Here is a 15,222-nt window from a genome sequence, read left to right on the forward strand (position 1 = left end):
AACCATTTCATTTAAACAAGTTACAACTCTCTATAACGATCGAAATGGGAGCTGCTAAGAAGATAGAATTAAGTGTATGGCTATTTTAGATTGGTGAAAGGGACAACTGTCTATTATTGAACTATCAATCTGTTTGGTGACGAATTTAGGGGTTCGTAATTAAAAGAGGAAATTTAAAAAGACTTGTGGAGGAAAAATGTGGGTGCATTTGCCCAGCCTATGAAGTCAGGAATCACAAGGATTTAACGGTTGTTGCATCTCTTGAAGAATCATGGGGGCCAAAATTAATTCAACTGTTTAGGAGTTTTGACAACCATCTTATCTTATTGGGTAGTTGATAAGGATATTTCTTCTTTTTACAAAATTATCCGAGAGTTAATTAGAATAGAATACATATAAGTGAATAAGGAGACATTGATATCTCTTGGCGCTGAACTTTTCTTCTTCGTTATTATTTTTCTATCAAGAATACAAACTCTAGTTTCACATTTTTATCGGTCGATTTTCTCAGTGAGGAGTGGTTAAGGCATTTTCAAGTTGAAGAATAATCAAGACTTTGATTCAACAATAATTGTGAGATCTAATTTATTTTTACTGTTCTTTTTTATACATTTATGAGTATTTGTATATTTCATGAATTAATTGTTGATGGTTATCCTGCTGGATTAGATATCCAGGGTCCGAAATTTAATTAATTAGATAATCTACTTCCAATAAAAATGTCAAATGCATAATTGTTTGAGTGTTTTAATATTTGTGGCAAGTGGCATAATTGGATTTATATGAGGGTAATATATAATCTAATCTAAATGAACTAAACTTGTGAATTTGTTGGTTAAAATTGGTGGCCTTTCTAAATCTTAATGTTGTAGATAGATTAAATTCTAAACACTTATTTAGCGTTGTCTATTGGCAAGAGAAGAAATTAAAGAGTTTGTTTTAATTACCAAGAAAGCAAGGATAAGGCAAGGCATAGTCAAAGCTTGTTGACGATCATGATAAATTTATTTGTGGATATATGAATTGATTTTTGTATCAATAATTGAATCAAAAGTCGAGATTACTCCTTTGACTAGAAGATTTGTTTTCATTGATTTAGTTTTACTTAATTTTTTATTATTAATTTCTTTTTTATTTATGGTGTGGTTTAATTTCTCCAACCTCCCCATTTTGATTCTTAAAATTGTAAAGGGACTCAATCCACCAATTCTTGTGGATACAACTTTATTCACTACTATTCACAAATTTCTATTTTTGCTAAGTAGGAAATCTTATTTTATTGGATTTAACACCCACCACACCACTCGAACTCAGAGTAAGAAATTAAACGAATCATGTATATATGTATATATATATATATATTGACGCACACACAAAAATTAATAAATTAGTACATGATATGCAAGTAAACACACGTGGTATATGGAGCACTACTTTATTAATTTGTGAGAAAATGTATGCTATCATTTTAAGGAAGGCGACTACTATACTTTCTTGCTTCTTTTGTAGAAATTATAGCTTCAAGGGTAGTTTTGTTAACTAGATAGTTACATACCCTCTTATTTTTAAATATTAACTTAATTTATGTTAGTAATTTTCCAATTGAAATTAAGTACCAAATAACTAAACACCATAAAAAATCATCGTATCATAAATATCCTTTACAAAAACTAATTTTCATGAATGATATTTTTAAACTAACCAGTAAAATCTCTACAAATTAATACTCGATCAATTAATAACCTATATTAAATAATAATTTTTTGATCTCGACTTGGTTAACGAGGTAAATTAATAAGTTCGATAATTTTTGAAAATCTTGTATAACTCATCAGTCCTATTCATATCATAAATTAATAATTGACTAAAATTACACATCATATTTTCCTAAAATACGAGCCTATTATAGTTTCGGATAGCCTTCTGCCCTAGCATCGATACTAGAGTGATGCTGCACAAAGAATGCATATTAATCCATACAATTAATTTGCCAGTTATCAACAGCCAAAAAAAAAAAAAGAAAAAAAAATTTAGCCTCGCACTTATTTCATCAGGTCGTGATTGCCACTTCACCTCCCTTTAATAAATATTGTTAACCACTTGTTTAGACAACAACATTGAAAAATAAAATGCTAATCATATTTATAGTTTATTCACGTACAATTTTTCAATTGGAAAATCTGGATTGACACAATTGCATGAATGCATGTGTAGTGATCAGTACTAATTTATGTAGCAGCTACGACCCAATTTATATTAGTAATTGCTGCTCGCTCCTTCTGATGATAGCCTTTACCGGTTACCTCCTCTCAATTGGGTAGCAAACGCACTCAATTTCATGCTGAGTTGTACTGCCAGTGGTCTCTCCTGCCTACGGCTACGGTGGAAGCCAATGGTTTGCATTGCAATGGTACCGTTTAACAGAAAGGATCTCTTGTCGGCGAGCTCTTCATTTGTTGCAGGGCCCTAGTGGTCCTCGAAAGGTAGTTCCACCATTGCCAGCCCAAGCAGAAGCTTTAGAAACCAGTACACTTCTGCTGTCTCGATCTTCATGCAGTATTGGAATTTTCTTCCCTCTTTCTCTGGCCGCTATTGAATCCCTTTTGGTGGGTTTAGTGCAGTGAAACCCCACTTTGGTGCGTCTGCATGTGCATGATTTCCTTTCATATACGAGAATGCAAAAGCAACCATTAAAACAAACCCATAGTGACAGAGGTCTTTATATACCAAAGTTTTTATAATGAAGAAACAAACTACTAATTTAAATTCATACGCACTATTTGACTAGCCAACGACGACGAATTATATTTTTGCCAGGGTTGCAGCTGAGTCCGAAGCAAGAAACGGAGAAATAACTACTCTATGTTTAGGTACATAGCGGGGGAATTGATGATATTGTGCAGAATTTGTGGTCCAGTTAAGGCCAAATAAATGTAATGCAGTAAATAATAATGGACCCAAATAATTATTATTTGGACCAAAATAATTTTTTCAAAGCTGATTAATTACATATAAACCAAATGTTGTACGAGCATTAAAAAAAATGTATGATTGTGTTACGTGACGACATTTATGAGAGATTATAACGGGGAAAATGACGTTCCTCAATGGGATGATGGGATTGGAAGTTTTAAGGTACAATACAACCAGCCTAGACATGGGCTCCGCTACTTTTAAGAGCAAGCTGCTATATATCTAAAGCATCTGCTTAGGTAAATTACTCATTATGAATGACTGTGAAATGATGGAAAGGGGAACAGGAAATAGCTAGCTAGCTTCATTATTTGAGTCTGCAATTAATTAGTTATCATCAGAATAATGAATTAACCCGGGTACATATAATATTAGTCTAGTACCTAGCTGCTAGCTAGCAGTTATCTTCTGGACTTGGTAGTATGAAACCAATTCCGAATTTGAAGTCAGAAAATAATTATGTTGTTGTTTTTTTTTTTTTTTGAAAAGGACAAAGTGAAAAAATATTAGTAAGAAAAGAACCTGCCTGCCAACTTTCGTGCATTACTCAAATCTTTTAACCAGTACAAGTTGTGGGCTTGATACTATTTGGTCATTTATGGAGCATTCATTTATGGGGCTCAAAATATCAAAATCATGCTGGATATAGTCATCCTTTATTTTTGCTTTCGCCCTTCTTCTTTTGGAGCTGGGGCTTGTTACTTAAACTTATGCTAGTAGTTTCAAAGGGAGATTGCAGCCAAATATCTTTTACAGAAGCACTAGAAAATCAGCAGATCTTTTAGTTCCTATAGTCTTTTCACTTCAATTCACCTAACCAATGCATACTTTCTGTTGCATTAGTTGAATTTCTTCGATCTCGTCCTTGAGAAATTGAAGTAAGCGGGAGGGATCAGCAGTGGTAAAACTCTATTGACTGATCTGGCAAATACAACCCAGATGGCCAGCGAAGTTGAAGTTGGTTCTCACTCACAAAGCCAAAAGTAAACAAAGTTATGTAAAGAAGTTTGAGTAGAGTGTGTCATGTTTACATACAGGATCGTGAATTCTGAAAGCAAAATATCTGCTTCGAAATCAACAGGATCGTAACTCCCAAGTTGTGGTCCTCTCCCTCTCGTTGAGGATGAGGTTTGGCAGCGTAGCCTGTTGTTGTCGTCTTCACAATTTATTCCACTGCTGTAAATCCTCAATATAATTGAGGTTGAGGGACAACTCCACATACTTGCACGGTTGATAATGCGGAATAACTGCTGTATAATTTGGCTAAGATTCGTAGTTGTGACCCCCCCCCCCCACAATCTCTCTCTAACCTGTCAATGTGAACGAAATATAACACCTGAAATATTAGACAAATCGAAAAAATAATTAGGATTAATCTTGCAAAGAAGGAGTAATTTTACATGGAACTTGTATGTATACATCACAACCGGCTCCCCTCAGTTCTGCACACCACTACTCATTCATGATTCATCCATTCATAAGGCGGCCGCGGCCGGTCATTTCAAGCCTTGACGCTTTTGAAAGACTAGAAAAGTCAAAGTCACATAGTAATATATATGTTGAAAATTCTTTGGCTTGCAATTTGCTTTTCATCTGCAGTTCTTGGTGCATAACATTAAGGTGGGGGAAGGTGGAGAGAGATGAGCCAAGTATAATTCGGCATGCAAGAAAAGCTGTTGCCAACTTAAAGCAATAATGTGGGGAGTAGAGTACATTTTTCTTTGTCATGATAGCCCGGCTGTTGCGATGAGTTCAATTCTGCAGGCCAACGACATGGATGTTCTATGGCTTGATTAATTAGGTGTTACGATAATAATTTATTGCTTAGATTTTCCTATTCAATGTTAAAAAAAGAAAAAAAGGAGAAAAGTTCAACTGTTTTTCTTTTTCTTTTTTCAAAAGGAACATTTTTGTATTTGGTTTTTTCTCCTGGCTAATTAAGAGTTTGCCAGATTATCTGGGCGGTGCTTTTTCAGTAAGAAAATAATGAAAATGCTGAATTCACCTTCCTTCACTTTAAATTAACTACTCTTTATACAAGTTGCATTTCTAACTGGACGAATCAACAATACTTGTGATGCACCATTTTCATGCACGAATAACCTGTTCTCAACTCCATAAATACTATCAAAACTTGGGGACCGATATGTCCTCTATCCTGAATCTGTTCTCCATTTGTTAAAACCCAGCCCGGTTGAAAAATAAGTTTAATCGTTAAAGTGCAAATATGTATATCCAATGACGCAGATGTGTTTAAGAGATATATATAGAAGTGTGCATGTAATATTTGTTCAGGTTGGGAAAATAGTTTGTAGTATAGTTATGCAATTCTGGCTCATCCCGTTTGTTGATAACAGGTAATGGATAACAATTTCATGCCATTTGCTGGAACAGTTTTCAATCGCTTCATCAGAAAACGAGGAGGAGAAGGATGATCTATCTGACTGACTGATTTAATTGACCATCATGAATTGCATTAATATAATGGTCCACTTTTAGCCAAATCAATTACAGGCGTTTATGACTTGCCCAAATGATTTGATCCTTTAACCCTATAAGGGCTATATAATTGATTCCTTCCAGCTAAATCACTAATTAGAAGCAGCGTCGTTGCCCAATTAATTAAGTTTCACTAATTATTCCACCAAGAATGGTTGGTGGGCGTTCTTGATGTCTCGGGATTCCCTCTCTGTTTCGCTTCTTAATTGATTTTACTTCATCAAGGCTGCTGCGCCAAGGAATTAATTATACGCCCGATGATGCGTGTTTATGCTTTGTAGTATATCTCCAAAGCATGCAGTTCCTCTACAAACAGCTGCAAAGAACAACCAGCTGTGTTTTCTGGAAAATGATTACTCATGCAGGCACATTGAGGCCATAAATCAACCAGATGCCTGCAGCGTCCCTTTTGTTTTGTCCAACGAATTGGCGTGGAATGTTCATTCCTATATATCATACGGAAATTGAAATCCGAAAGGTCTTTTTTACTAACGTCATGTCATGTTATACGGAGTAGTAGAGGAATCATGTGCGTAGTAAAGCACAGAAACTGATCTTTGGTACCAGTTGTTGGACTCATACTCGACAAGCCATGTTTTTATGAGCTGCTGATCTTCAATTCACAGATTGATGTGCCTATCATCTTCTCTCCGAACTTTTTGCTTGTTCTTTTCAAGAAACTAAGCACGATGAGTAATGCGCCCTTAAAAGTGGGCATCTAATATGCTATGAGTGTGAACCTTTACGGACTCCAAAGACCCACGTTGAGCTACAAGAAAACAAAACCAAACCAAACCCAAAAAAAAAAAAACACCCACGCACACACAGACACACGTGTCAATCGTGAAGAAATTGGGCTTGATCGAGGAATTTGCATCGATTTGTTTCATTAGAGGCTTGGGCCGTTGGTAAGGAAGAGCAGCAACAATTTTAGGCCTTCCAAGTATACATCTGGAGGCCTCAGTTTGGGCAAACAAGAAGGAAAAGTTGTTGATAAGGTGAGGGGCCTGAGGGCCGTTCGTGATTGAGCTGAAAGGGCGCACCCATCACAATCCTCGTGTCGTGTGCAAAGTCGTCCTCGCGGCCCACTCCTCGAGGCCGAATCTAAGCTCATTCTTTTTTATATTTTCTTCTTTGTCCTTATTGTCTTGTCTTTGCTTTTTAACACAACTAGTGTAGAATCGAGACCGTTCTGATTTAAGATTTTCACGCTCTATGCTAAAGAATAAGTTCTAGTTTTGCTAAACCAAAAAAAAAAAAAGAAAAGGTGTAGAATTGAAGATCCATAAATGGATGGCTGATTAACAATTGCATATAAGAAAAAAAAATGAATGGCCAATTTTACTTACAACAGTTCATTAAAAACCAACCAGAGTTGATACAATTTTTTTTTTTTTTATAACTTTCTGTTGAAAGATAAAAAGGAGGAACTGTACGTAGGAAGTCCTATGAATTGAATGGTAAAAAAAGAGGAATCATAAGTATAAAGTTCTGATTCAATATCTCCCATTAATAGCTTAATAAAAAAGATTTCTCATTAATTAAAAAAAATTTATGAATTAATCTTTTATAAGATCACAATATATTCAATTTTGGATTTAAAATTTAAATGCATGTTAGAATTTTAATTTCTAATTCAAATTAAAATTAATTATCATACATCTAATAGTCTATACACCGTTATTAAATTAGGAGCATTAAGTTTACATTTCACTTGAACATACCCTTATTTTGGTCCTTCCATTCCTGTTTCAGGGAAAGACTATTGTTATGATGGAAATGGCCGACTATTTTGAGATCCCACACGGCATGAGAAGACAATTAAAGAACACGTAGCCCAGAATAATGGCAAAATACCACAAAGATGCGGGCCCTTCAAATAAACTAGTAATATCCAAGGCCCTCCCGTATCCATTTCAACAGACAGCTTTCTCGGATCACTATAAGCTCGCTTTCCCACTCTCTGTTTTACACTGAAGATCCGATCGTATTCTCCCCTCCAAACCCATCAAAGTAAGCTTTTCAGATCTGTTACAGACTTGGAACTTTTCACATCATTTTCTTGATTGCCTATTAGATGTTAGTATTTATGCCTGAATGGGTCATTGTTGAATGTTTGTTTGGTCTTATACGAGCCTAGATTTTGAGTAATGCTGTGGTTTTATACGTGCAGGTGAAAATGGATCCGGTTTTGCTTCACGGGACTCTCCATGTCACGATCCTCGAGGTTGACAAGCTCCATGGCGAAGGAGGCGGCCCCAATGTCTTCCGCAAGGTATATACGTTGATCCCCTTCCTTTTGGAACTTGGATCGGAGCACCATTAGGGTGTTTGTTTGGATTTAGCAGCTCATCTATTCTCTTGCCGAACTCCCATGTTTATTTGATGGTCTATATTGCATAATTTGATGGTAGATGATTGGAATGCTTATGTGATCGATAAATCTGCACACTTGTGCTCTTTCTTGAATGATTTCTTAAACCTGTGTCTCAAATCTGTGTTGCTTTCCCTGAATATTTGTTTGTATGTGCACAGTCTCCATGATTGATTGGTGAGAGCACTTACGGAGATCTTGTCAACTTTGATCTCCTAATTTCCTAAGCTTTCGACTGGCTAGCTGAGTATTCATCTATAGCTGTACGAAGTTTAAATTAGTCAGTTATAGAAATAATTACGTTAATCTCCTTTTCCTGAATGTTGTTCTCATTTAACCAAATTGTTTTAGAGATTTTGTTCAGTTCCCTAGTTAAAAAAATGATTAGCATTCATTTAAATATGTATATTTTCTTTTTACCGTGCTTGATGTCGGATGGTAATTACTGCGTGTTTGGGCACTTCGTCTTCTGCTGATGGTTGTTCTCCCTGTTCAAATCTTCTTGTAGTTGATGGCAAACATTGAAGAAACTGTTGGTTTTGGCAAAGGAACTCCCAAAATTTATGCAACCATTGATCTGGAAAAGGCTAGAGTTGGGAGAACTAGAATGATTGAGAATGAACCAAATAACCCAAGGTGGTACGAGTCTTTTCACATTTACTGTGCCCATGAAGCTTCAAATGTTATATTTACAGTTAAAGATGATAATCCCATTGGTGCTACTTTAATTGGAAGAGCTTATGTACCAGTTCATGAACTCTTAGAAGGAGAAGAGATAGATAGGTGGGTGGAGATACTGGATGAGGATAAAAATCCCATCAAGGAAGAGTCTAAAATTCAAGTGAAGCTACAATATTTTGACGTGACTAGAGATCGTAATTGGGCTCGTGGAATTAGAAGCTCCAAATTTCCTGGAGTCCCTTACACTTTCTATTCACAGAGAACAGGATGTCGGGTTTCTCTGTATCAAGATGCTCATATCCCGGACAATTTCGTCCCAAGAATTCCCCTTGCTGGGGGAAAGCTTTATGAACCTCACAGATGCTGGGAAGATATTTTCGATGCAATTTCTAATGCAAAGCACATGATTTACATTACTGGGTGGTCTGTGTACACTGAAATCACCTTGATAAGGGATTCAAGGAGGCAAAAGCCAGGAGGAGATGTTACCATTGGTGAGTTGCTTAAGAAGAAGGCAAGTGAAGGTGTTAGGGTTCTCATGCTTGTTTGGGATGACAGAACCTCAGTGGGTCTGCTGAAGAAGGATGGTCTAATGGCTACCCATGATGAAGAAACTGAACAATTCTTTCAAGGTACAGATGTGCATTGTGTCCTATGCCCTCGCAATCCCGATGATGGTGGAAGCTTCGTGCAGGATTTACAAATTTCAACCATGTTCACTCATCACCAGAAAATTGTGGTGGTGGATAGTGACATGCCTGGTGGTGAGCCACAGAAAAGGAGAATCGTGAGTTTTGTCGGGGGTATAGATCTTTGTGATGGAAGATATGATACTCCCTTCCATTCACTTTTCAGGACATTGGATACTGCTCATCATGATGATTTCCATCAACCTAATTTCACTGGTGCTTCAATAACCAAAGGTGGACCTAGGGAGCCTTGGCATGATATTCACTCCCGCCTTGAAGGTCCAATTGCTTGGGATGTTCTGTTTAATTTTGAGCAGAGATGGAGAAAGCAAGGTGGGAAGGACATCCTGGTTAACTTGAGAGAGCTCGATGATATCATTATTCCCCCATCTCCAGTAATGTTCCCTGATGACCATGAGTCATGGCATGTACAGCTTTTCAGATCTATTGATGGTGGAGCTGCTTTTGGCTTCCCTGAGACACCCGAAGATGCAGCGAGAGCTGGTCTTGTCAGTGGGAAAGATAACATTATTGACAGAAGCATCCAGGATGCTTATATTCATGCTATTCGTAGAGCAAAGAATTTTATTTATATTGAAAACCAGTATTTTCTTGGAAGCTGTTTTGGCTGGAAAGCTGATGACATCAAGGTTGAAGATGTTGGTGCTTTGCATCTCATTCCTAAGGAACTGTCTCTGAAGATTGCTAGTAAAATTGAGGCTGGGGAAAGGTTCACTGTCTATGTTGTAGTCCCAATGTGGCCAGAAGGTATCCCTGAGAGTGGATCAGTTCAGGCAATATTAGATTGGCAGAGGAGGACGATGGAGATGATGTACAAAGATATTATCAAGGCTTTGAGGGATAAGGGCTTGGAGGAGGATCCCAGGAACTATTTGACATTCTTCTGCCTGGGGAACCGGGAGGTGAAGAGGAGTGGTGAGTATGAACCTTCTGAACAGCCAGAGCCTGATTCAGACTACATTAGAGCTCAGGAGGCTCGGCGCTTCATGATATACGTCCATACCAAGATGATGATTGGTAAGTAGTATCTTTCGGTCATTATTTGTAACCTCCCTTTGAAAAATGTTTTCAAAGTTCTCCACTTTGCATATTGTTAAAAATTTACAAACATTTAGACGCAGATAGAAGAGCTCATGAATTTGGTCAGTCCTTGCTTTTATGCAAAAGTGCACCCGTTGTGAATTCGTGTGCATCGCTGCTTCCCTTTTTTGTTCTAACTTTTGTTTTCTGGCAGTCTTGGGGGTTTCGTGTTCTAACTTTGTCTTCTGGCAGTTGATGACGAGTACATTATAATTGGATCTGCCAACATCAACCAAAGATCAATGGATGGCTCTAGGGACTCTGAAATAGCAATGGGGGCCTACCAGCCCTATCATTTGGCAACCAGGCAGCCGGCCAGGGGTCAGATCCATGGTTTCCGAATGTCACTATGGTATGAACACTTGGGCATGCTGGACGATACTTTCCTCCATCCCGAAAGTGAGGAATGCATCGCAAAGGTAAATCAGGCTGCCGAAAAATATTGGGATCTCTATGCGAGTGAGAGTGTAGAGAGAGACCTCCCAGGTCATTTGCTCCGATACCCCATTGGGGTTGCTGGTGAAGGAGATGTAACAGAGCTCCCAGGAATGGAGTTCTTCCCGGACACCAAGGCCCGTATTCTCGGCACTAAATCTGACTACCTTCCTCCCATCCTTACTACCTAAGGATGCCAGATCCGACTTTTTCAGTTTTAGCAAGCGGGAACCTATTAGTTCCGGTGCAAGGGGAACAATAAATTTTTGTCTACTGTCCTAATCTGCAGACGTGATGTTTCATTTCAGGGTTGTTTCTCGTAGTGTTTCAAGAATTGTAGTGATGCTGATTGGGCTGGAAGTCAATTTGACGTAACTGAGTGATTGGTGTAGAAATCGTCCTTTGTATCACCCCTCAGACGCCGCGGTTTCTCGTTTGGATGCATGACCACCCTTATTTCTCAGAAAATGGAAACTTTTTAGTTCGTACTTTGATTTGCATTAGTTTGTGCCAGTTTTTTTTTTTTTTTTTTTTTTTTTTTTTTGTGGGTCAGTAAGAAACAGAACGTGTGGTGCGTTTGAATAGTTTAATTTTATCAAAAATATTTTGCTTGCATTATAAACATATTTTTTATTTTTTTTATTTTACATACATCACATAAAAAAATACTATAATTATTATTTCAAATAATATTCTGTTCAAATGATGATACAACTAATTTTGTCGTCTAAATTGAAGGTGCAGTTTCTGAATAGGGCAGGGGGTTCTGTTCTGTGCAGTTGATTCTTCTGTCCAACTGGGTCCAAATTGCTGTAATTTGTACCGTGTGGAGAGAGGCCTCGATGCGTTTCTCAATATTAGGCATAATCTCCCAGTCGGTAGCAGCATAAAAAAGAGGGAGCATGTGTGTGTCCTGGGGGGGGGGGGGGGGGGGGGGGTTCGGGTGCCTGAAACAAATGGGTGGTGGTGGTGGTGGTGGTGGTGGAAGGAGACGAGTGAGTGATGAAGAAACTGAAAGGTGGGCAAATGGGTCCTCCCACAAATTCAATCGGGTTCGGGTGCCTGAAACAAATGGGTGGTGGTGGTGGTGGTGGTGGAAGGAGACGAGTGAGGGATGAAGAAACAGAAAGGTGGGCAAATGGGTCCTCCCACAAATTCAATCTCAATCTGTAGAGTATTTTTGTTATAACAGTGCATGCACTATCTTGGCCTTTCCATTCTGGGACTGTGTTAAATAATCTTCAGTTGAGTTGAGGAGGAGAAAGTGAAAGCGAAACTTGTGATTTGATAACGAGGCACTCCACCAACTGTCAACTACTCCAACAGTACTTAAAAGTAACTCAAAAATCAAAAGCGGGGGCAGGGCGGTGCCCTTAACCTAACAAAACCGTCCCTCTCCTCCACTCAGTGGCGGGCTGTCCAGGTGGAGCAGCAAGTACAGTACAGGAATACTAATTTAGATATTTGAAATTCCACGTGTCGCCTCCACTCGAACTGGTCCGGTATAGGCAGTCCACAACGTGACAAGTCCCGAGCGGCCTAAGAAGTCGTTGAATTTGTTACTTCTTCCGCTCAATTCCTTCCATCTGCCCCGCCACTCCATCCCACGTACGAAACAAAAACAAAATGAAACAGGCCACTGGCCGAATCAGGATTTGGATTTTGAAGGCAAACATAAAATATTACTATATGGTAATAGCTAGTTTTGAATTTTCAGCTTCACAGTGTACTTGATACCTAGTTACCTCCCGCCTAAAAACTAACATTTTAGAGCTCTCATAAGAAATAAACAAACTAACTAAAAAAATATATTTATTTTGCCCCCACTAACTCAATTCTCATTGGTCCTTTATTCTTGACCTATTTTTCAATCTCCTTGTATTCAATGCATAAAGTTCTTTACGTCACGATTAACAATAATTCCAAACAATTTTTTTTATTGGTAATTCAATAAATACTAAACTAAGATATTTACATTGATATGATTGTAATTAGTACTTTAATATATACTATTGAACTTGGACTAATGATTTTTAAATATCTCCGAGTCCTTTAATTTAACAAAGTCAATATATATTCGAGTTTGGGGCGCAAGGATTAATTATCAATCTTTTGGGAGTGGGAGCAAAGGTTTAATAGCAATATAATTTATTAAAATTTTTGGAAACATATGATATTGGATAACCTTTTTTATGTATTGTCAGTGTATAATTTTTTTATGCTACCAAGTTTAGTTCATATCACGTAACATGAATTTAAATTTGAAACTAAAATCAGACACATGTGACATACATCTAAAACTATTGGTATAAAAAAAAATTTGTACTATATTGTCAGTGCATAAAAAGTTTAATCTTCTGATATTTGTCCACCATTCAAAATTTTACCTTGTAGTAACTTTGCTAAAATGTTAAAACTATGCACTATACCATTTTGAAGACCTATGCCGAGTCACAATTCAAATTCTTCGACTTTATAGATGAGCCTTTATAAAAGTTTGTTTGGATTATGATTTTTTGCAGAAAAATTTTTACATTTTCTGTAAACGCATTTCTCAATCATTTTTTTATCTCACATACATCAAATAATCATTTTTTTATCTCACATACATCAAATTGTTAAACTATTTTTTTTTATAAGAACTTCCAAAAATAACAATCGAAACGGATTCTTAGAATTCTTTGCATATTGGTTTGAGAAGGAATTAATTGTTTCGATATGGATTAGAGTTTATTGTAAAGTTATCAATCGATCATATTACCTGATGGGGGTCTACATTCATTAGGACACGACTAGGGGCATGGAGCGAGTTGCTTTCCTGAATTGAGTGATGTATGCTGGTAATTGCTTAGTCTCCATTGGCACTAGGACTGTTTTGATAATGCTCGCTCCAACTTGACCTTGACAAAGAGGTCAGGAAGCTTACGCGAAGCAATTTGGCCGACAAGCCAACGAATCTCTCTCTCTCTCTCTCTGTTAAATTACATATAAACCCCCGATCGTATTTCATCTCATCACATGGCCCTTCTAAATTTTTAAAATAGTCATGCAATCCCCTATGATTTCATATAAAATGAAAACTAGACGAAGAGCACCAATAATTAGGCAATTGAGTTGGATGCACTCAATAAATAAATACATATGATGAAATTATAATATCCATTTAATTCCATATGATTTGCATGAAATATGCACTTTAACGGACTTTTTAGGAGTACAAATGCCTTCTCAGATTGAAATAGTCATATCCAGACTTGATCCAAACAAGCACCATGTAGATTGAGCAAAATTTAAAGAATCTAAACGAAAACTAATGGTAATCCAACGTATCTTGTGAAATTAAGTAGACGTCATTAGCATAAAATCTCTAAATCCAGGCGTTGCCAACACTTTGCATGAAGTATGAAACTGAAGTCTAAATCCGTCAAGCGCCTAAATTGTTAAGTACCAAATTTGATACATTTACGTGTATATCATATTAAATGATAAGTGAATAACTTATCACTTATTTTTTGGAACAAATTTTGCTTATGCCATTTAATTAATTCAAATGTTCTATTTTTTGTTATCAAACACACCTGAACATGTTAAAATCTGAATCCATTAAATTAAAATACTGAATTGGGTTACAAAATAGGATATTATTCTGACTCATGTCCTTAACATGACTTCATAAAAATAATTGTTTTAAAGGTACATCATAAGGCTCCATGATGTACGACTTGATTTCTTAAATGTTTGTGGACTTTCAATGTATAATTTTTGATGCGTTGGCTATTTTTGGACTTGTAAATACTGGTTATGTCTTAGAATTTATAAGCAAGGACTTCACTATTGTCTAGAAAATGACACAATAAATGCGTAATTGTAGATATAATTAATTTTAATACGATTTCCTCCATATCCTCGCCCGCTTCCAATGCTTTTTTTTTTCCTAACATTAGGCCCCTTCGGTAAAAGTCAATCAATTATGAATATAATGTAGCAATGTTAATAGGATGCCAAAAATTCCACATCGGTCGAGAATTAAGCAAAAAACTCCATATCTTACTTGTAAGGCCCCAAAAATTCTTCTTGACTTAATTGTCTTTTAGAGGACTAGTCAGCAGGCCAAAACAAGTACCAGCACATTCACGACTCTGAACTCACATGGCCTAATGGCCCTAAAGCGGGGCATGCCAATTCCAACTTGAACAGCAATGACGCAAGACAGCCTAAGACGATGATGCTTCTTTTGTGCGGGATCACAAATGATTGATCCTTTTATCTATCAAGTCCTCAACTCCTTCAGACCCACGCCATGGAAAAAAAAAAATCACGAGTGTCTCTTGACTTTTTTGGTCTTCTAGTTTCGTAGGGAAACCCGTCTTCTTTCCCCTTTCCTTTTCCCAATATATTAATACTTCTCTTCCAGCAGTACCATTTACGGCTCATGGACCATTATTAATACGTACGTTTTACACCGGCCGT

At 37.1% G+C, this 15,222-nt stretch overlaps 1 protein-coding gene across 1 annotated transcript; it reads left to right on the forward strand.

Annotated features, from left to right (window-relative positions):
- The first annotated feature begins 7,291 nt into the window (after positions 1-7,291).
- On the forward strand, positions 7,292-11,240 carry LOC113742843 (phospholipase D alpha 1). Its single transcript, XM_027270845.2, has 4 exons — positions 7,292-7,485; positions 7,646-7,747; positions 8,355-10,254; positions 10,510-11,240. Exons 2-4 carry the CDS (start codon positions 7,652-7,654, stop codon positions 10,941-10,943), a joined length of 2,430 nt encoding a protein of 809 aa, XP_027126646.1. The 5' UTR covers positions 7,292-7,485; positions 7,646-7,651; the 3' UTR covers positions 10,944-11,240.
- Positions 11,241-15,222: the final 3,982 nt, after the last annotated feature.

This window comes from Coffea arabica, chromosome 4e (assembly GCF_036785885.1).
Source record: "Coffea arabica cultivar ET-39 chromosome 4e, Coffea Arabica ET-39 HiFi, whole genome shotgun sequence".
Classification (NCBI taxonomy): Eukaryota; Viridiplantae; Streptophyta; class Magnoliopsida; order Gentianales; family Rubiaceae; genus Coffea; species Coffea arabica.